This window comes from Aegilops tauschii, chromosome 1 (genome assembly GCF_002575655.3).
Source record: "Aegilops tauschii subsp. strangulata cultivar AL8/78 chromosome 1, Aet v6.0, whole genome shotgun sequence".
Classification (NCBI taxonomy): Eukaryota; Viridiplantae; Streptophyta; class Magnoliopsida; order Poales; family Poaceae; genus Aegilops; species Aegilops tauschii.
The window spans coordinates 240383753-240403790 of NC_053035.3; the positions used below are offsets into that span (position 1 = coordinate 240383753).

A 20038-nucleotide genomic window follows, 5' to 3' on the forward strand; every position below is an offset into this window, starting at 1 on the left:
AAGAATAACACCAGAATAGGATAGGAATGCACGTGGAAAACAGAGCATTTGTAAACACAGGATTTCTGTCAACATGAATCGGAAGAGCACAGGAATGCAAAGAAACATGGCCAAATTAAAGTGAAACCACATGAAAACATGTACTATTAGAATGTTATTATGCCACAAATTCACTTAGTGTTGTTTTCAAGCATAGGATTTTCAAAACTAAGTCAGGTGTATGTTAAAATTTCTATGTTTTTCCTTTGAAATAGACACGAAAGGAAAAATATATACTTTAATTTTGCTTTGCTCCATTCCTTTCAACCAAATGAATGAATAATTGAATAGTAGAGTACCATAGGTAAGTTTCCTATTGCTATGTTTTTCCTTTACTTTTTCCTTTGAACCAAAATAGCCCTAAGGGATCAACATAAATGTAGAGTAATAAGTGATGTGACAAGCGTACAACCTCTTTGGCATAGTCGTGTTGACCTCAGCATCATTGGGTTGGGCGCTGAAGATGCTACGACGGAGGTGGCTGTCGGAGGTGTGGAAGAAGATCTGAGGCGTCTGTAGACGTCATCAAGGGTACTGCTCTGTTGTGATGGGTGGTTCATTCATTGGAGCAGCTTCGGCGAGGTGTACGATGTCGAGGCTGAAGCAGTACAAGACAGACATCGTTAATCTGAAGAGGGATTCTAATAGCATCTCCAATAGATGATGTAAAATACATGACCAGAAATTGCTAGATGTAACATTTACATCACCAAAAAACACCTAACTCCAACAGATGATGTAAAAACTATTGACTCTGAACTTAACTGTCAAAACTAAATTTTACTGTCGAAACTGAATTTAGTTTAGGCTGCTCGAGCACTAGAAGCAGAGAAGCCATGATCTAAATCAGCAGCCACCCGACAGGGAACGCACTAGCAGATAGCAGCTGGAGCAGCGGCGCGAATGAGAGACAGATCAGCAACTCGTGTAGCAGCAGCAGCCCGTGTATCAACATCAGCAGCGAGAGCGAGAGCAAGAGTAGAGCAGCAGCACGAGCAAGAGTAAGAGCTGAGCAGCAGCGTGAGCGAGGGCCAGAGCAGCAGCAGCAGCTCCGGATGATATGGACGCCGGCACCGAGGGAGCCTCTCAATGGGGGATAGACACCATGGAGGATGTTGCTGGCGGCGGCGACGGTGAGGGACCCATGCCATGGCGGAGCAGGATCGAGCACAGGCGGCATCGTGAGGTCAAGTTATGGAGAAGATGTGATGCAATGAGTGTTCAACCTCTTTGGTGGTGCCGAGTAGGCCTCGACTTCATCCGAGGAGTCGGTGAGGATGTTGCGGTTCCGGTGGGGCAGGTTAAGGCATCGCTGTGGGTATGGAGCAGCCGCGATAGACGAGGCAATCGTCGGAGCAGCTCCCTGGAGGTGGAGGATGGGGCGGCTAAAACGATGGGATGACGAGATCGACGACGGATCCTCATTAGGGCGGTGGATGAGGGACATCGAGTTATTGTGATGGCCGACGTTGTCGGGGGAACAGGCTCCGGCTGGGCAGCAGCGGGGTGGCGGACAGAGGAGGGTGGAGTTTCGCGGCTGGAGCCGAGAAGTTATGGCGGCCTGTGTTTTCGAATGGCAAAAAGAAGGTGATGAGAGGGTGGAACCATGACTTAGGGACGCGCTTGTCCGAAATGTAGGGTGTGTTACAAAAGTAGCCCCACTAATTTGAACTAGCGGCCCTTTCGGCTGAGGGTTAGAACGGGGATTTCGCATGTCGGGATTTGGCAGCAGGAGGGAGTTTTCGCGCGCGTTGTAATTTTGGGATAGCAAGGCGTGGGTTGAGAAGGAGCGAGTTTTAGAAGCACAAAGAGACAAAGCGATATCTGAATTTTTGGGAGAAAAAGGCGCAGGTGAAATTTCAGGACAAGCCTAACGTGTAATGTACCAAATCAATTCGCACTTCCCTCAATGAAAAAAATGAAAAAAAATTCTATTCGCACCACATAAGAGAGAGTCTTGTCCCATTTTACTGTATGGATTCTTACAAATGTTATGTCCAAAAAAATTTCACTACGTGCATAATGCATGTAACCTACTCAGATGAACATTTTAGTGCATTCCAAATGTATATACTACCACTGCAATTCGAACTAAATTTGAATTCGTTTCTCTATTTGAATAAGAATCTACAATCATGATTGTTGCCAAGTTAAACCATCATCTGTATATTATCTTAACAACACACCACATGATTATTATAGAGTTAGATATGAACTATGTGTACTATATGAACTTGAATTCAAAATTTTGAGTACACTTGATGTTGATTCCAAATAATAGTATATTTGAAGTACTAGCTAGATCTTCATAATCTAAACCATGTTTCATATGTACAATGTGTTTATCACACAAAGTATAGTGCCCCCCCTACATTATGACAAGTATTTAGCTGTGAGCTGCAAAAGCCCCACATTATCACAAATTCAAATAAATGTTATATATATTACATGTAGTATAACATGTTCATAACCACACCATGCATATCACCATTATATTTATGCATGCGTGGGCTTCAAACACTATGATCTCTTATTCAAATATCTGAATCCACTTTTATAATGAACTATGATCTCTGTTCGTATTTTACACCCACACAATCCTCTTCTATTTGTAGCTAGCGCCAACTTTCTCTCGTGCATGCACACACCCGCCTCCCTCTAACCCTCCCTCAGCATTCTCTCCATGGTGCACATTCGTTATTTCTCTTTAGGTAATTCACCCACGGTGTGTGTAGGCCCCCCAGCTCCTTCTTTCCGACACACACTGATCGATATACCTCTCTAGCAAGGTCTACCTACAGCAAACACACGCTTTCCCTCTTCTCTTCTCATCGTCCATGCCCCCCTCTGTCTAATACGGTCCCACACACATGCACACTCCCGCCCCTCTTTTCATCGATCTTGCACTCACACACTCCTCCCCCCTCAATATAGTAGGCCTCTCGCACCACCTTGTAGTCGCATCCCTCTCTCACTCTATCCGTCTCTCCAGGCCTTATTTGCCTCTAACACATGCATGCATGTACACCGATCGATCTCCCTACATATAGTAGGTCGACTATAACTCTTTTTTCCCACGCATTGATCGATGTACCTCACTAGTTATGTCTCCCCCTTTCTTCGACACACGACGATTGATCTACCTATCTAGTTAGGTCTGCTTACCACAGCCATATCGTCCCCCCTCATCATCCGTGCATGCCTCCTGACCCGTCTCTCAGACACACATGCATAGACAGACAGGCATCCCCTCTCTTATTGATATTGCAGCCGTACCCTCCGTTTGTCTAGTAGGCCTCTTCCACCATCTCTGAGAAGCAACTCCACCACCAGCCCTCTAACACTCTAGCTCTGTCTCTCTCCCAACCTTATTCCTCTCCTACACATATGCATGGATGTTGATCGATCTCCCTCAATACATAGCTATGTCTCTCTCCTTCCCCACACATATATCAGTCGATGTACCTCTCTATAGTTAAGTCCCCCCCCCCGACACACACACCGATAGTCGAACATTGTAGGTAGGTATCCATGACACATAGACAGACTGCATCTCTCCCCTCTCACGTTCCAGTAGGCCAGTCGCCCCATATCTTTGACGTGGGCACACACAAATTCGATGACTCTCTTTATCGATCGCGCACCCATACACTTCATCCCTCTCTTCAATTCTATCGATATCTCACGCCGTGATCCCTCCACTCTCTTCTCGTGGATCGCCCCCTCTATATACGATATATCTAGGCCTATATATGTTTCACACACATTGCATATGTTACATTTTTTTGTTTGAGATATCATCGACACATATCCCTGTATATCTGTCACGCACCCCAAAAAACACTCACGAACGCGCACACCATCTCTCTTTAGGTCTGTGTCACTCTCACACACCCCCACATAGGTGGGGTGTGTGCACGTAGAGAAGAGGTGCACGCACGACGCACGTACTCACGTCTCGTTCCCGGCCACGCCCGCGCGGATACACGGTGGAGCTCATTTCTGTACGAAAAGGCAGCCCACGTGATAAGTTGACGCGTGTAGCAGTTGTTTACTTGAAGGAGGGTCCTGTACCACGCGTACACGAAAGAAAGTTTGACTTGACGCATTATTTTTAAATAAACTTATATTCCACAATGGCACATACAGAATATAAAATGATTGTTATTGAGAAAATGGAAATCTGCTCCACTATATACAATGGAGCCTGTCTGCCGGGGTTTATATCTCTACATGCTCTCTCACACAAGGCGGCGGTGACCTCTCTCTCTCTCTCTCACTGCCGGTCATTGATCTGGCCGCATCCCGTCTGCCGGCGGAGAGGGAGTATGTGCATCGTTGCTGTGTTCGTCGGCATCGAGGCAGCACGTCCCGATCTGCGGTACCCGTCGTTCTCTTTGATCAAGCTCCGGCGTGGTAGGGCCTTCACCACTTGCTCGCTACCACAGTATTGGTAGATCCCGCTCGCCGGTGCCCTCCTAGTTACATCCCGACGACCCTCAGGTACAGCTTCCTCTGGCCTTGCTCCACTGCCTATCTTCCCACATCGCTGCATGAGGAAAATCCTGCACGTGGATCTTCATTAGTTATTTGCCTAAATCATATCTCGGCCGACGAACTTTCCATCTTGCAATCTCGTCCTCACACCGTTTTAGATAAACCACCGTGCTGCTATCTTTCCCTTAGGATAAGGAGCATGCTTCTTTTTCGTCGGCCTATGTGTCATCAACTGTTATTGGCCAGTAATTATTTCCTTTCTATCTCATTTTTCAAACAGGGCTATCCATTTCACCTTGTTGCTATTGCGACCTTTTGGTGAACTGCACAAAGCACTTTTTTCTTAAGAGTGTTTTGTGCAGTTTTGCTGAAATGTCACACGGGCAACGTTTCTACATTTCAATGAGACTACACAAAGGGAGATTGGTTTTGCTATCCTCCTCATCCAATTCTGAGCCTAACCTTTTCCAACTAGTTAGTCATAAAAGAGACTGCAAAGGTGGTCGGCTTCTATTTGTGTGTTTATTGTTTCATCAAAAGTCCTTTATTATTGTAATCACACTTACTCAATATCTTTGGAGCAGGGACGCTCAGCTCTATTTTAGTGGAACTGCACAAAATGATTGGAATGTTCCATGCTCTTGACAACTACTTTTTTTGCGAACATGTCTTGTTGATTTTGACAGAGCTGCGGGAAAGTTGCTGCCAATGAAAACATGGATCAATTTTAATTTTTTCTTTATAACACCTTCTCACAACTTTGCCTTCAGTTGTGATGTAAATATTGCCTCTGATCTGCTAATCATTGAGATGCATTAGCAAGGAAGTTAGTTTTTTATTTTTTGCGAAAGAGCATAGATTTTAGTTTCCTTCCAATTTGATTGAATGCTGTAACGAGACAACCTTCCAGCTAGCAAGACACATGAAACAAAAGCTGGAAGCTTCAAAGCATTGTACAATTTCATGTCGCTGGAAAATTATGTGTACATCTATTATGTAAACAAATGTTGGAAGCTTGATAGCATTGCCAGAAGCCATTAAGCATCTGGGTCCATGTGCCATACACCAAATTAGAGTGCACAGCAGCATGGGAGACTCAACCCGTTTGTTGCGTCATAGTAATAATGACTAACGAGCAGTCAAATCCTAAGCCCCACCTTTCCCACAATAGTAAGTTTCTCAGACGAAGCAACCATCAATACACTCTTCTTTGAATTCGCTCCTACTACTATGAAGCTGCAAAACCAAGTGCGCGTATGGCCTGTCGGTCAACGCGCTTCCTCTTGGCATATCACTGACATGTGAGACCGGAGTGTGAGCAAATCGATTTCAATTGACGGTAAAATGGCCAACCCACCGCTCCTTGAGAGAGACGAGGAGCGAGAACACAGACGGGCTCTTGAGAGAGACGAGGAGCGAGAACACAGACGGGCTGGATGTCGCACAGAGGCCAAGAAATATTAGATCATGGTTGGTCGATGTCATCTATACATGTTCGATGTTTTTGAGGAGTACTACTTCATTGGGCTGCCATTTTTTGCACTGCTCCGGAATAAACATGTACTTTATCACAGATTGAAATAAAATAAGGGTGCAGACGCTCCACCATGCGGTTCCTAGTACCTGTATACTAATTTGACTTCAAACAAATCTTATATGCAGAGTAAAAAGAAACGGAGGGAGTACTATTAAACCTTGCGCTCGGCTCTTCGCCTCTTCGGGAAGTCGAACAATGATGGTACTACAGTGTATGCTTCTGGCAATCTGACATCGAATAAACTATTGCACGTCCACCGTCTGAGCGAGGGAGAGGTTGCATTAGTCAAAAGTTTCTCCTCGTCATGCGAGCCATCGTGTGTGTGGTAGATGGAGAGGGTGTAATGTATAAGCAACCTTCACCTCGTCCTGCAAGCTTCTCCTTGTTCTGCAAGTTGATGGGACACAACAAAGTAGTGCTAGTCTGTATTGCCTCCTTTCTGGTTAATATGGCTTAATTTGAAACAAGATAAATACACTGGCGGTCACTGTATATTTATAAAAATACGGTCAGTGGACTTCATAATACGCTCATTGCGGTTAATATATACATTTTTCGGTGTTTATACGGTCACTAGCCCACCCTGGCTGTGTATGTGTGTGCATGCACATGTAGGTTGAGCACTTGAACGTGAGCATGTGTGTTCCGTCGTGTGCTATACACATGCATTAAGGCGTCACGCGCGTTTTTGTGTGCATGTGTACGTGTGACTGTTGCATGCATGCATGCTTGAGGGTTGTACTCCCTCACATTCACATGTTCATATTTCAAAGCTTCGTTAAAATGTTGCATGCAAGGTTTAATCATTCGTTGTTCACGCATGCATCCATGCATTGTCGATATTAATACTACGTTGGTAAAGACAATTTCTTGTGGAAAACGAGCCCACAAATTGAGTACTTCTGCAAAGTAGTAGTACAAAAAGGTATTTCAGGACTCGTCATCTACTAGTAGTAAGCCGGAAGGACGGAGTAGGTACGTAATTTACGCCCGGAGCCTTGGCCAATGGTTTTTGTTTATTGGACAGGATGCGCGTGGAGGCATTGTTCCCCATCGGTCAGAGAAAACTATTCAACTAGTCTTCATAGTGAAGTGACAACACATGCCTTACTCTGTAATACCATCATCTCTGCCAGTTGAGCGAGCTGCCGCATAATTATGCGTACGTAGTACGCATCTCTCTCTCTCTTCCATTAACTGACACATGGGCCCGGTATAGACGGATTACCAAGTAGATCCACTACCATTCGTTTGATGTAGTATGCTCAAGAATCCTCTACCACATAACATGCATTAGCGCATTTTAAGTGGGTTTTAAATCACAATGCCATACTCCCTCTGTTCCGTTTACTCATGCGTACATCATTGACCTTCAAATGGAGATCACAATATCACCAATTCACTCTCTTATTTAGAAACAAACGATTGATCAATGACCTTCTATTTTCAACGACCAAGTATTAGCATAGAAATACGAGCATGGCAAAACATACTACCTCTGTTTCGCTTTATAGTGTGCATAAGCTTTTGGCCAAAATCCCATAATATACTGTGTGGACGTAGTTCTAGATGGCATTACCCTTTGCTGAAATGATGGATGTTAGAGTAGGTAGGGCACATCGGAGTGAGACAAACTTGCACGCAAGGGTATTTTGGTCGATAACACAGCAAACAGATCATGCATCGTAATATCCGTTTGCGTGGAAATACTACTTCTCGGTCATCGTAACTCGTTCTTCTTTCTTTCACCGAGACGTGGGACATCCAACATCCGGGTCCACATGTCATGCAAGAAAATAGAAATAAGTACAAGTGAGACTCAGGAACGATCACACACGTAGGGGGAGTACGTGCAGGGGCCGCAGTAAGGCTAATCATAATGGGAGTATCATAACTAGTATCATATGCATGATACTAGTATATGATACTCTCCACTAAGACCAGCCTAATATGACTAATGAGTAATGAGCAGTCAAATCACATAGTAAGTTGGTCGAACGAAGCAACCATCACCATTTCACTCTTCAATGACACGTACGCGATATAAAAATGTTGATATGGAGAGAAAAATAAAACCGCTCCACTATATATACACTAGTACATAATAACATAATACTAGCCAGGAGGCTAAGCTACATGCCTGCTTGCTGGGTTGCTCTCTTCACACTCCGTCGCATAGAATGACACTGGCCACACTGCTGGTCACATATCCGGCCGGATACCGCCGTCGGGAGAAGGGAAGGATGTTCTACGTAGACGCGGTCGGCAGCAGCGAGGGAGAAAACCCACTGTCGGTGCGTCCCGATCGAGGGTCATCGCGGTATGGGATGATGCCGCCTCCCACCACCCTCGTAGCTACATCCTGACGTCCCTTAGGTACCACTAACTTTTGGAGCCGGCTTGCTTCACTGCCACAGCTCCCCACGTAGCTCCATCTCCGTGTGAATTTTTCTCTACTTCTACCGGCTTCTATTTGTGATGAGTTTATGTCTCGTCAACTAGTGCCACTACTATTACTTTAAACACATTTCTTCAATATCTTTGCCAATAAAGATGCTCAGCTTGATTTTAGTGAAACTGCGCAAAATCATCAGATGATCCATGGGTTCCAGGCTTCTTTCTTTCAACAGGTTTTAGCTCACCGAGAAATTAAAGCTTGTTTAGGGGTTAAGGCCTATAGACTGCATCCATCGTTTTTTTTCTTTATTTGTACACACTCTCACAACTTTTGACTTTAGTTGTGAAGTAAATATTGGCTATGATCTGTGAATTCAAAATATTTTCAAATATTCTAGAAAAAATGTTCCAGTACACAAAAAGATGTCCTGACTTCGAAAATTGTTCATAAATTAAAAAATGTTTGAGAATTGGTAGTATGTTTGCAGAAATTCAAAAAATGTTCGTGAATTCTATAAATGCTCGCAATGAGTTCAAAAGATATTCACGAATACAAAAAAATATTCACAGAAAAATCGGAAAATACTCGCAAATTCATAGAATGTTCACATATTCAAAAATGTTTGCAAAATAAAAATGTTAACATCTTCAAAAAATGTTTACGGATTAAAGAAAAAAATTCATGACTACAAAAAATGTTCACCAATTTGAAATATGTTGGCGGCAGATTAAAAAAAGTTTGCGAATGCAAAATATGTTCACATATTCAAGAAAAATATGCACATACCCAAAAAAGTTTCCCAAATTGTTTTCACGAATTCAAAAAAGTTAGCGAGTGAAAAATATGTTCAACCATTCGAGAAAAATGCTCAAGTATTGCTGGAACATATTGCAATGGCGGAGCTGCTTGAACATATTTGCATGGCATTGCAAAGGCAGCATGCTCACGTCACGTTCAAGCATTCAAGAAAAATGCTCACTTACCTGCAAAGGCAGCATGCGCTTGAAGTGGGCCGTGGGCACAAGACGGAGTTGACCGCCTTTGCCAGCATCACACAGACGACGTTACGGAGGCCGTGGTGGGTAACTCAGTGCAACATTAAATCGATCTCTGGCCCACTAACATAATTGTGTCTGGTCTACTAGAAAGGGAAACACTTCCTATCTATTCCCTACTAGAAAAGGACGGTACACGATACCGTGAGCAGGCGAGGACGAGCGCTCTTGTGAATTTTCAGCTTTGCAATAGCTAGGATGTGACAAAAATAGACAACGAAGCATAAACCTCACATACATTAGGTGTGTTGTGAGTGCAACATGGCACAAGACAGGTGCAAAGGATATGAAAGATGCGAGAACTGATAATCATCAAGCACAAACTCAGTATGCCTCTTGACATGGACATACATTGCACCAAAATAACAAATTTGACTACCAAAGCACTGATTTAACATAACAAAGATGCAGTCAACAGTAGCTCCCTTGTTCCGGCTCACCTTCACCTCCTGTAAAATCAAGGATCAAAATACAGTACTAGCATTAGAGAAAGCCGAAAATCAGGGTTCAACATATTAGAGAACACAGTAATAGCAGTAGAAAAAGCAGAAACAACATTTTTTTTCCCGATCCAAAATAAAATACCTTCATATGACTTGAGTACTATGCATTCAACATTTGATCACAGATAAGAACCGACATCTAAAACTCAATCAAAAATAGGAACAAAAAGCAGCAGAGAGACTGTTGATCCCCACTACACCACTTAAAGAAGCCATAAGATTCCTGACAAAGAAACAAAGATTCAGTGGTGATGAATTTACCACTCGTTTATCCTTATTTTGGTTTTTACTAGTTCGGAGAACAGAGTTATAAAAGAACGATATACTAGTGCACATGGTAAAGATATTCATAGCATTTTCAGAGGTATGCCAATAGACCTTCTCAGTACGACAAGTTACCTATTGGACTGAATTACTGAATATTTCAATTGATCGACATGTAGAAATTTTTCGAATATAACCTTAAGAGAGAATTAGTTTACTTTGTTCAAGTATGCACCTCCTAACCTGAATGAATGCAAAATTTTCATGTTAAAGTTATAACGTGCATTGCACGCGCATGCTTACTAGTGACTACTAAGAGGTCATAACAATTCAAGGGGCTATCTTCAGAATGCTTCAGAAGGGTGATTTCATTCACCGTCTGCAAAAATTTACTATATGTGGCTTTCAAGTACAATATTAACATTTTGGCATGCCGATGCTCCTTTACCAACTCTAATTCATTTTTCTAGCCAATGCAAAATCTCAACCAAATTTTTGGTATGGCGATCTTGGGCACAAACCAAACATATACCATACACCTAGCTACACTTGGGGCAACCTCCTTCTTAACTAATTTTTAGTAGCCCTTTACATAGCTCACTATTTTGATAACAAGGTATATCCGGTCTAACTATTGACAAACAGCTGGTTCCAAGATCCAGGCAAGAGATGGGAGGCGAAAGAAAATTGATTGGGCAGAGAAACAGTGAGAGAGGGTGGCCAAACTAATTCCAGGCCTGCCTACAGTTGGCTACTTGCACAATTCAAGCCCAAAAGAGCTAGGAATTTCAATTCAACAACAGAACTGCGCAGAAGCTTCTCGCAGTGGGGAAAGCGTGTGCACCTATGGGGTTACTGTAGTTATTGTGGCAGGTGTTTAATGGACCCTTGAGTGGAAACCCAGTCAAAAAAGTTAGAAAAGCTACAAAAAGATACCATTGGAACAAAACTAACAGATTAATGGAGAAGAGAAAGCAGTATGAAACAGTAAACTAGAATAAAACAACAGCGAACAGTTCTGAAAATGGCATAAGATTATACTCGAAGAAACACTTACAACTAGTATGGAGCAGAAGAGCTCTTGTAATATGTTCTGCTTCTTCACGAAGGTGAACAAAGTCTCCTTCAATCACAAAGAGCTGCAGTAGTGATAGGTATATCCGTAACAGGTATCGTACATTGTACATAGAGCGACTAAATTGCAATTATTAGAGAAATAAACCTCTTGATGCTCAGCCAAAAAATCATCTAGTTTCCCATAATCCTTCCGATAGTCACGCCAATGAAGAGGGGCCAACATTTTTCCAAGCCTATTTGGCAGCTGCAAAAATATGCACGTCAGTCAGAAAATGATCTGCTACACAAACAAAATATACAATTCCCATAACTGGCAACTCACAGTTGAACTAATCTTGGTTTGGTTATTGTGACTAGCAGAAACTGCACGAGCAATGCATGCAAGAAGAGATCTCTTGTCTAGAAGGGCAGGGTGCTTTGGTATGCGCTGACCACAGTCCGGTGTAAGCATGTCAGCCTGATTCACAATATTAGGCTTGTACCCAACTGAAATACTGTTCAAGTGGTTCTGGGTAGTTGATATGGTACAATATGAAGCTTTCCTCTGAGTACTAGATACCTGCTCCACAGATTGCTTGCCAACTATACCTTTCTCACCCTGGTGAAATAGAGTAAGTGTGATATGAGATGTCTACGCATTAAATGGAGAACTTATAAAATACTCCCGCTGTAAACTTTTATAAGATACACAGGGAGTACATAAATATTAAACAGGAACCTTAAATTCCAGTTTTCTATCTTGATATTCTAACCTTCTAATGTGAATTAATTCAGAAAGCACACTTGTAGAACATTATTGTTGTGGCTCCCTATGGGATGCAAGATTTTAGCGATGGGTTACATCGCCCTGATTTGGCTGGGATGGCTGATAAAGTGATAGTTGGTTTCATCCAATGTTTGGTAGTCATTTTGTGATTTCCAGAAAACTTATTTCGCAATTACAGCCCCAATATCAGTGAACTTAATTACCTGTTTATTCCTTCTGCCCAGAAAACAAAAAAATTTACTCCCAGTAGTGAAGATGGATCAACAAGTAGGGTAGAAACACTATTCCCCTGCTCGCTTCAGAATATTACGCTTTACACATTTAATGTTCATTTGTGAATGTTTGGATGTTGACATTCATGAAGAAATTGCTCCCACAAACTCTTTCGATTGCCCGGCAACAAAAACAACAAATCTAATGTGCAAGAATCTCAACATGCAAGAAAATTTCCAGGCAGAGAAAAGAACATGGAGAAGTCTTGTCACTAAAAATGACGTATTGGAAGAGGACATTATTGCAGTACAATCATTTTAAGAGACGGGCAAGTTAACTATTGCTAGAATGTTATATTCATCTGTCCCATATGGCCATATTCAATGTATGAGATTGCCATCTTAGTGGTTTGAAAATGAGATAGTTTCACATTGAGATTCCTCAAACTAGGATACTGTATTATGTAAGCTTGGTACAAATGTATTATGCATCAGCATTTAATATAACGGAGTCCTGACCACATAAAAATGTAGAGTCAAATACAATGAAAAACGAGGACAGCAGAATATCTGCTCCTCTAATGCAAGAACCTGGTTGTCTTTTTCTGACAGGTGTTCTCGGATACCAAGAACTGGTTTAATGTGATGGGCTCTTTCAACTTCAGAATTATCACTTTCCCTTCTGCATCAAATAAACAACACATCAAGCATATGTTTCAGGTATTAGAATGGATATTTTTACTAAGCCGGCGAAAAAGAAAAGCCTAGAGACTGATTTACAGTACTATATTTTGGTCATGCATGATATTAATATGACATCTGGGGAAAGGGATATAACGAGGTAGAATGACACAACAGCAGCCATTGAGCATCTTAGTACATAGTCCACAGCTCTGGATATTACTACAAACTTTAAGTTCTTCACTACTTTATCTAACTTGTGAAATCAAGTTTCATGTTTCATGCGAAAGATTCAAAAGGAAAAAATGGTACCTGGAATTTGCTAGACCCTTGGTCTTCTGTTCTCTAAGAAGATCCTGGTTTGCGCACAAATGTCAACAAGAAATAACGATCATGGTTGAGATAATTAGGATTCACTGTGAATAGTACAGATCATAAGAGTGAAGAGCTCTGACTGTTTCATGATCAATCATCAGAGCATCCAATTTCCCATTGTTGTCACCCAGCTCAAGGTTCTTCCCTTCATAACATTGTTCCTGTTCAATCTGGATGTCATTATTGCAGTACAATCATTTTACGAGACAGACAAGTTAACTATTACTAGAATGTCATATTCATCTGTCCCATATTCAATGTATGAGACTGTCATGTAAAATGAGAACAGAAGAATACTGTACACATTGAGATTGACCAAAATAGAATACTGTACTATGTAAGCTCGGTAAAAATGTATCAGCATTTAATTTAATGGAATCCTAACCACATAAAAATGTAGAATACAAATACAATGGAAAACGAGGACAGTAGAATACCTGCTCCTCTGGTGCAAGAACCTGGTTTTCTTTTTCTGACAGGTGTTCTCGGATACCAAGAATTGGTTTCAGGTGATGGGCTCTTTCAACTGCAGAATTATCACTTTCCCTTCTGCACCAAATAACAACACATCATGCATATGTTTTAGGTACTAGGATGAATACTGTTACTAAGCCTGTGAAAAAGAAAAGCCTAGACCCTGATTTCAAATAATTAGAAGGTCCGCAAACATTCTTGAACATGCATGATATTAATATGACATCTGGGATTCATCTAGTCAGAAAGGGATATAGCGAGGTAGATTGACACAGCAGCCATCGAGCATCTTATAATTTCAGTACATACTCCGCACCTCTGGATATTACTACAAACTTAAGTACAGCTTCACTTCTTTATCTAACCTGACAAATCACGTTTCTTGTTTCATGCGGAAGATCCAAAAGGCGAAAACGGTACCTCGAATTTGCTAGACCGTTGGTCTGTTCTCTAAGAAGATCCTGGTTTGCCCACAAATGCCAACAAGAAATAAAGATACGGTTGAGATAATTAGGATTCCTTGTGAATAGTGCAGATCATAAGAGCAAAGAGCTCTGACCATTTGAGGAGCAATCATCCGAGCATCGAATTCCCCATTGTTGTCACCCAGGCCAAGGACGCTCTTCCCTTCATGACGTGGTTCCTGTTCAATCTGGATGTCAGTTTTGTTCTAGACTAAACAAGGGAAAGACCAACTGCATGTCGATTGTGACAACTGAAGCTAACAAAAGGCAGTGAGCAGTTGAAATCACGCCATAAGAGCATATCTGAAGCTACCATGCATCCTACCAATGTACCAAGATTCATAACTACCATTCAACAGTTTACTTATGTTAATGCTAGTTGTTAAATCTCCTAATTGGCTGCCGTATATCATATATGTATATGTCTAAGGCATAGCCTCGCCTTATGCTTTGAGCGCTTATAAAACGTGAGACGCCTCACCTTGCTTTACCGCCTTAAAAACAATGCCTATAGAGTTGCGCCCTCTATCAAAGTAACACAGAAAGCAAAGAAACATAACACAGAATTATTCCAATTACAAAGTACAGCGCAACCACCAAGAGTGGTATCTATTGTTGTGTGTCATCACAGGTCCCAAATTTAACAATAGTAGTACCTCCCAAGCAACTTTCAACACGTACATAAGTACTGCCTCTTGGCTAAGTAATCTCTTGTATGAATTTTCTTGTGAGTTACAAACCAAATGGGGATGCTAGCAAGGCAAATCTTCAACAGAACAAAAGTTCCCTCCATATGAAATAAACCTCCTGATCTTCCCGGATACGCTTTTGAAAATCTTTGTACAATCGAATGTACTTGAGGTCTTTGTTTCTCAAGTTGGAAATACTAATTTACCTCTACTCAGACAAGTTTTCCAAAGAAATCATCCATTCACCATACTCATTTTTTTGAGAATTGTCTGGTGCGAGTTGAATTAGTAAACAATAATAGACAGCAAAGACTACAGAGTTCTGCACACAAAACAAAAGAGTTGAACTTTGTCACATGTAATAAAGATTCATCTGAAGTTCCTTCCATGGTATTTTGGTGCTTTCTCCTGTTCCTCTTAATTGCAAAATCCATAAGCACAAATGGCTCTTTGCCCCTGGGGATATTAAAACACCCAAAGCACCACGCTTGTGACCAAGGAAGAACATGAAATGAGAACCCAACAAGAAAATGATGTATATCATCATACCCTGTAGAATTCGACAGTATGTGCTTCAAAACATCAAAGGTTGCAACCCGGATTTCATCACAAAGGCACAACTCATGGATTCTGGAGTAAGATCGAAAAACACAACACTCTTTCGTACTCTTCATCCACTCACAGATCTTCCTGGCCTCCTTGGCAACGCCCTTGAAGCCAAGATGATGGTTAGCACAAAAGACTGAATGCTACAAATTTAAGTTTTGTTTTGGCAGGTCCCTCACATACCACCATAGCAGCAGCGGAGGCCTCAGAATGCGGTCCTGACATGAACATAAGACTCAGCGCACAGTGGCGGATGCAGTTGCATAAGTTGATCTCCTTGTCGTTGGCTTTAGCCCCGCGTCTCAGCAGCTCACGAGCCAGAGAGGCCTCGTTAGCGATACACTGAAATCCACCTCGCAGTATGCGCAAAGCTTAGACAAGACATGCAGATTACAAATCAGAAGGCAAGACTTTGGTTCTGCAGCTGGGGTGCACATACCACCAAGCTGGCGGCCGCAGGTTCAGAGAATTCTCGCCCCAGGATGATGAGGCGACTGACACGCTCCTGGATCTTTTCACTCAGTTCTTTGACGTTGTGTATGGGTCGATCCTTCCACACTGACATGAACCGCACCTCCATCTTCAGGCACTTCAAATTGGTGAACACAAACAAGTTAGTGTGAGGTGGGATCAACCTCATTATTCGCTAGAGGCGTGCAGGAGCTCACGTGTTTGGCAGCAGCAGCGAGAGGATGCTTCCCATTCGGGATGCATTTGGGAACACCCTCTGGTGGGGCTTTGAGCGGCCAGTCCTGAGGCTTTGACTGGCCGTCGGCAGCCGCGACGTAGTCCAGGCGATTGCGTTCGTAATACTGGCGGAGGTAATCAAAATAAAACTCCTCGCACTCAATGTCGTGTGGAAGGAGCCGATCCCAACCCCACACTGTCTGAAAGATATCTGCTCAAAGATCAAGCCATAAGGCAGACGAAGGCGGCTGATTGGATCACAAATACTGAACCTGAACGCAAACAAGGAGAATGCAACGACAATTAGATCACCTGGGTATAGAACAATCCGTCTCGGCGGTATCCTGCGGATATCACCCGAAACTGGCACGTAGCTGATCCAACATAGCATGTATATTCTCTCCGCTTCTTCTTTGGTGATGGACTTCTTCGGGGCCATTCCCGGTCGCCCACAATCTGATCTAGGGTTTCCTGCACGGAAGGGGAATAGGGAGTGGAAAGATATGTGTGCCTATTTCAGATCTTTCATTTTCTTCTTCGTGTTTTTATATGCGGGGAGTGACGGCGGTGGCGGCGGCGATTGATTACTGCCGAGGTCCATGATCGACGTTGAGAGGATGATGGCTGAGTTGGGCCTCCGGGAGGAGAACCCTGAGATGGTCACTCTGAGTCATGGGCCGGCCCATAATAAACGGTTAGGGTTACAAACTTCGTTTACCATGGAGGAAAGTTGTTATCGAGAGTCTCCTCTCTTTCCCTCAAAATCCCTCTCTGTTCTAGGGCTGATGGAGGAAGTGGTCACAACCGATATGAACAGTGAGCTTATCGCCCCCATCACAGATGAGGAGATTGAAAGCGCTTTATTCCAGATGGGTGCTACTAAAGCACCTGGGCCAGACGGCTTGCCCGCTATGTTCTATCAGAGACACTGGTCTCTGCTGAAAGGGAATGTTTGTGCAGCTGTTCGTGACTTCCTTGCTGGTGGTGCAACTCCGGAGACCTTTAATGATAATGTCATTGTCATGATCCCCAAGGTGAGCTCCCCAGAGCTTTTAACTCAGTTTCGCCCTATTAGCCTTTGCAACGTGTTATATAAGATTGCAGCGAAGGTGTTGGCAAACCGGCTTAAGGGTATACTACCGGTGATGATTTCTAAGGAACAAAGTGCTTTCGTCCCGGGGAGGCTTATCACAGACAACGTGTTGGTTGCGTATGAATGTGTGCATGCAATTAGACATCAAAAGAGAAAGGCCCCTCTATGTGCGGTCAAGTTAGATATGATGAAAGCATATGACCGGGTGGAGTGGACTTTCTTGGAACAAGTTATGCAGAGGTTTGGTTTTGCCCAGGACTGGATTGATATGATCATGAGATGTGTTCGAACAACTAGATTCTCTGTCAAGCTCAATGGGGGTTTCTCTGACCTTTTTTTGCCATCAAGAGGGCTTCGACAAGGTGATTCTTTGTCCCCATACCTATTTCTCTTTTGTGTTGAAGGTTTTTCTGCTCTTCTTAAGAAAGCTCAGCAGGACAAGAGGATTAAAAGAGTGTCATTTGGGAGCACTGGCCCCCATGTGACTCACCTTTTATTTGGTGATGATAGCATTGTTTTTCTGGAAGGATCAAAGGCTAACTTGGAGACTCTTAGGGATATCCTTCGGGTCTATGAGCAGGCATCTGGGCAACGGGTTAATTTACAGAAGTCATCTATCTTCTTTGGAAAGGGTTGTGCTGAAGATAACAAGGACTTGTTGAAGGGGATCAGTGGTATTACCTCTAAGGCGCTTAGTGAGAAATATTTGGGTCTACCAACAGTGGTCGGTCGATCGAAGGAGGGTACTTTCAAGCATGTTAGGGAGAGCTCTCGAGGCAAAGTATTGGACTAGAAGGGGCAAGGGCTCTCGAAGGCGGCCAAAGAAGTTCTTGCTAAATCTGGGCTGCAAGCTACCCCAACATTCACCATGAGTTGTTTTCAACTCTCAAAGAAAATGTGGCGGAACCTGACAACTATCTCTTCAAACTTCTGGTGGGGTTCAACTCATGGTGAGAACAAGGTGCATTGGGTAGCTTGGGACAAAATGTGTATGTCAAAGAGGGAAGGGGGAATGGGATTCCGAAATTATGAAGCTTTCAACCAGGCTCTGTTAGGGAAGCAAGCTTGGAGGCTCCTGCAAGTGCCTGATTCGCTCGTCGGGCTCGGTACTTCAAGGACTCCTCTATTATGCAGGCTAGTCCTTCGAATGGATCATACACATTCCGGAGTATTCTTTTTGGGCGTGACTTGCTGAAAGAAGGGCTGGTATGGCGCGTTGGAGATGGGGCTGATATCCTCATTCACCATGATAGTTGGATCCCTCGCAAGGGTCCTTTGAGGCCACTGGGCCAAACTTTTATTCAGGGGATCACTAGGGTGGCGGATCTTCTAACTGATGATGGAAATGGATGGGATCATTCGAAGGTAGATGCTATGTTTACAGCTGAAGATGCGGTGGACATAAAGCAAATACCGATGGGAGGGCATGGGGTTCATGATTTCCTGGGATGGAAGTATGGAACTATACAAAAGATGGCGAGTTCAATGTTCGTTCTGCCTACCATCTCGCAATGAGTATCAGACGAGCGAAGTATGGACGGCCAGAAGGATCATCGTCGGTGCATACTCATAGGAATTGGTTGGCTCTGTGGAGTTCTCATGTTCCAAATAAGATCAAAATTCATGCCTGGAGACTAATGTCCAATGGCATGGCCACTAGGTCGGAGCTGCATCGTCGTCGTATTAAGCCGGGCGTCTTTTGCCCAGCATGTGGAAGTGAGGAGACACTTGTCCACCGTTTCTGGAGCTGTCCTCATTTGAAGGTTTTCTGGCAGGAGCTAGCTGGGAGAAGGAGCATCTAGGCCATGGTTCCGCCGGAAGGCATTGACTCTAACCATGCTTTGGGTCGGTGGCTCAGGAGCTGGATAGGTGATGTGCAGGAGGAACAAAAGGAGATGTTTGTTCAAGGAGTTTACGGGCTTTGGCTTGCTAGAAATGCAACGCGGGAAGGTGTCCGCATACAAGATTCTCGTGAGGTTGCTGCCTCAGTTTCTCGCTTCATGGATGAGTGGAGCAATGCTGTGCCACAGAAGGTTCGATCTCTCTCAAGGCCACCTGTGGACAAGTGGATTTCGCCGAAGCAAGGGTGGATCAAGGCAAATGTGGATGGTGCTGTTGGTAGAGGCTCAGGTGACGGTGGTGGTGGGGTTGTTTTCCGCGACCATGACGGTGCTTTTCGAGGCGCCCTAGCTCACCTCTTTCCTCATGTGACTAAACCGGAAGCGGTCGAGCTGATGGCCTGCCAGAAAGCATTGCAGGTTGGACGTGAGTTAAACATCCAGAGGCTTCATGTCGAGATGGACAACAAGGAGGCTGTGTGTATGATTAATGGTGCGAGGAGAAATCTTTCTCTGGTGGGCACCATGCATGGATGGCAAGGCTGTAAAGTCACTTGGAGAAGAAGATCTGCAAATAAGGCTGCTCATATCCTGGCTGTAGGTGATGGAGCTTGTGTGGAATGGCGCTATGCGCCTCCTGATTGTATCTTCAGTGTAATCACGGACGAAATCTCAGACCATGTTTAAATAAAGTAGATGTTTACCCTCAAAAAAGGGGGGAGTCTCCTATCTTTCCCTTCTGTTAGGTCTCCTTGTTCTCTCGGCGACGCCATTTCGCCGCTG

General features: G+C 43.4%; 1 protein-coding gene across 5 annotated transcripts; it reads right to left on the bottom strand.

The window, feature by feature from the left end:
• Positions 1-9738: 9738 nt before the first annotated feature.
• On the bottom strand, positions 9739-16908 carry LOC109787609 (uncharacterized). Of its 5 annotated transcripts, XR_006671389.2 has the most exons (17): positions 16637-16906; positions 16306-16535; positions 16077-16226; positions 15821-15979; positions 15581-15741; positions 15388-15487; positions 14438-14521; positions 14299-14339; positions 13842-13953; positions 13485-13574; positions 13342-13385; positions 12940-13030; positions 11693-11968; positions 11516-11614; positions 11351-11432; positions 10112-10252; positions 9739-9975 (listed from the first exon to the last, which is right to left on the bottom strand). XR_006671389.2 is itself a non-coding variant. In XM_045234223.2 (16 exons), coding segments are annotated over exons 1-16 (1848 nt in total). In that variant the 5' UTR covers positions 16764-16905; the 3' UTR covers positions 9739-9973. The 5 variants fall into 5 exon arrangements, 1 of the variants encoding a protein (XP_045090158.1); XR_006671388.2 differs by having other exon boundaries at positions 11351-11614; positions 16637-16908; XM_045234223.2 differs by lacking the exon at positions 10112-10252 and having other exon boundaries at positions 16637-16905.
• Positions 16909-20038: the final 3130 nt, after the last annotated feature.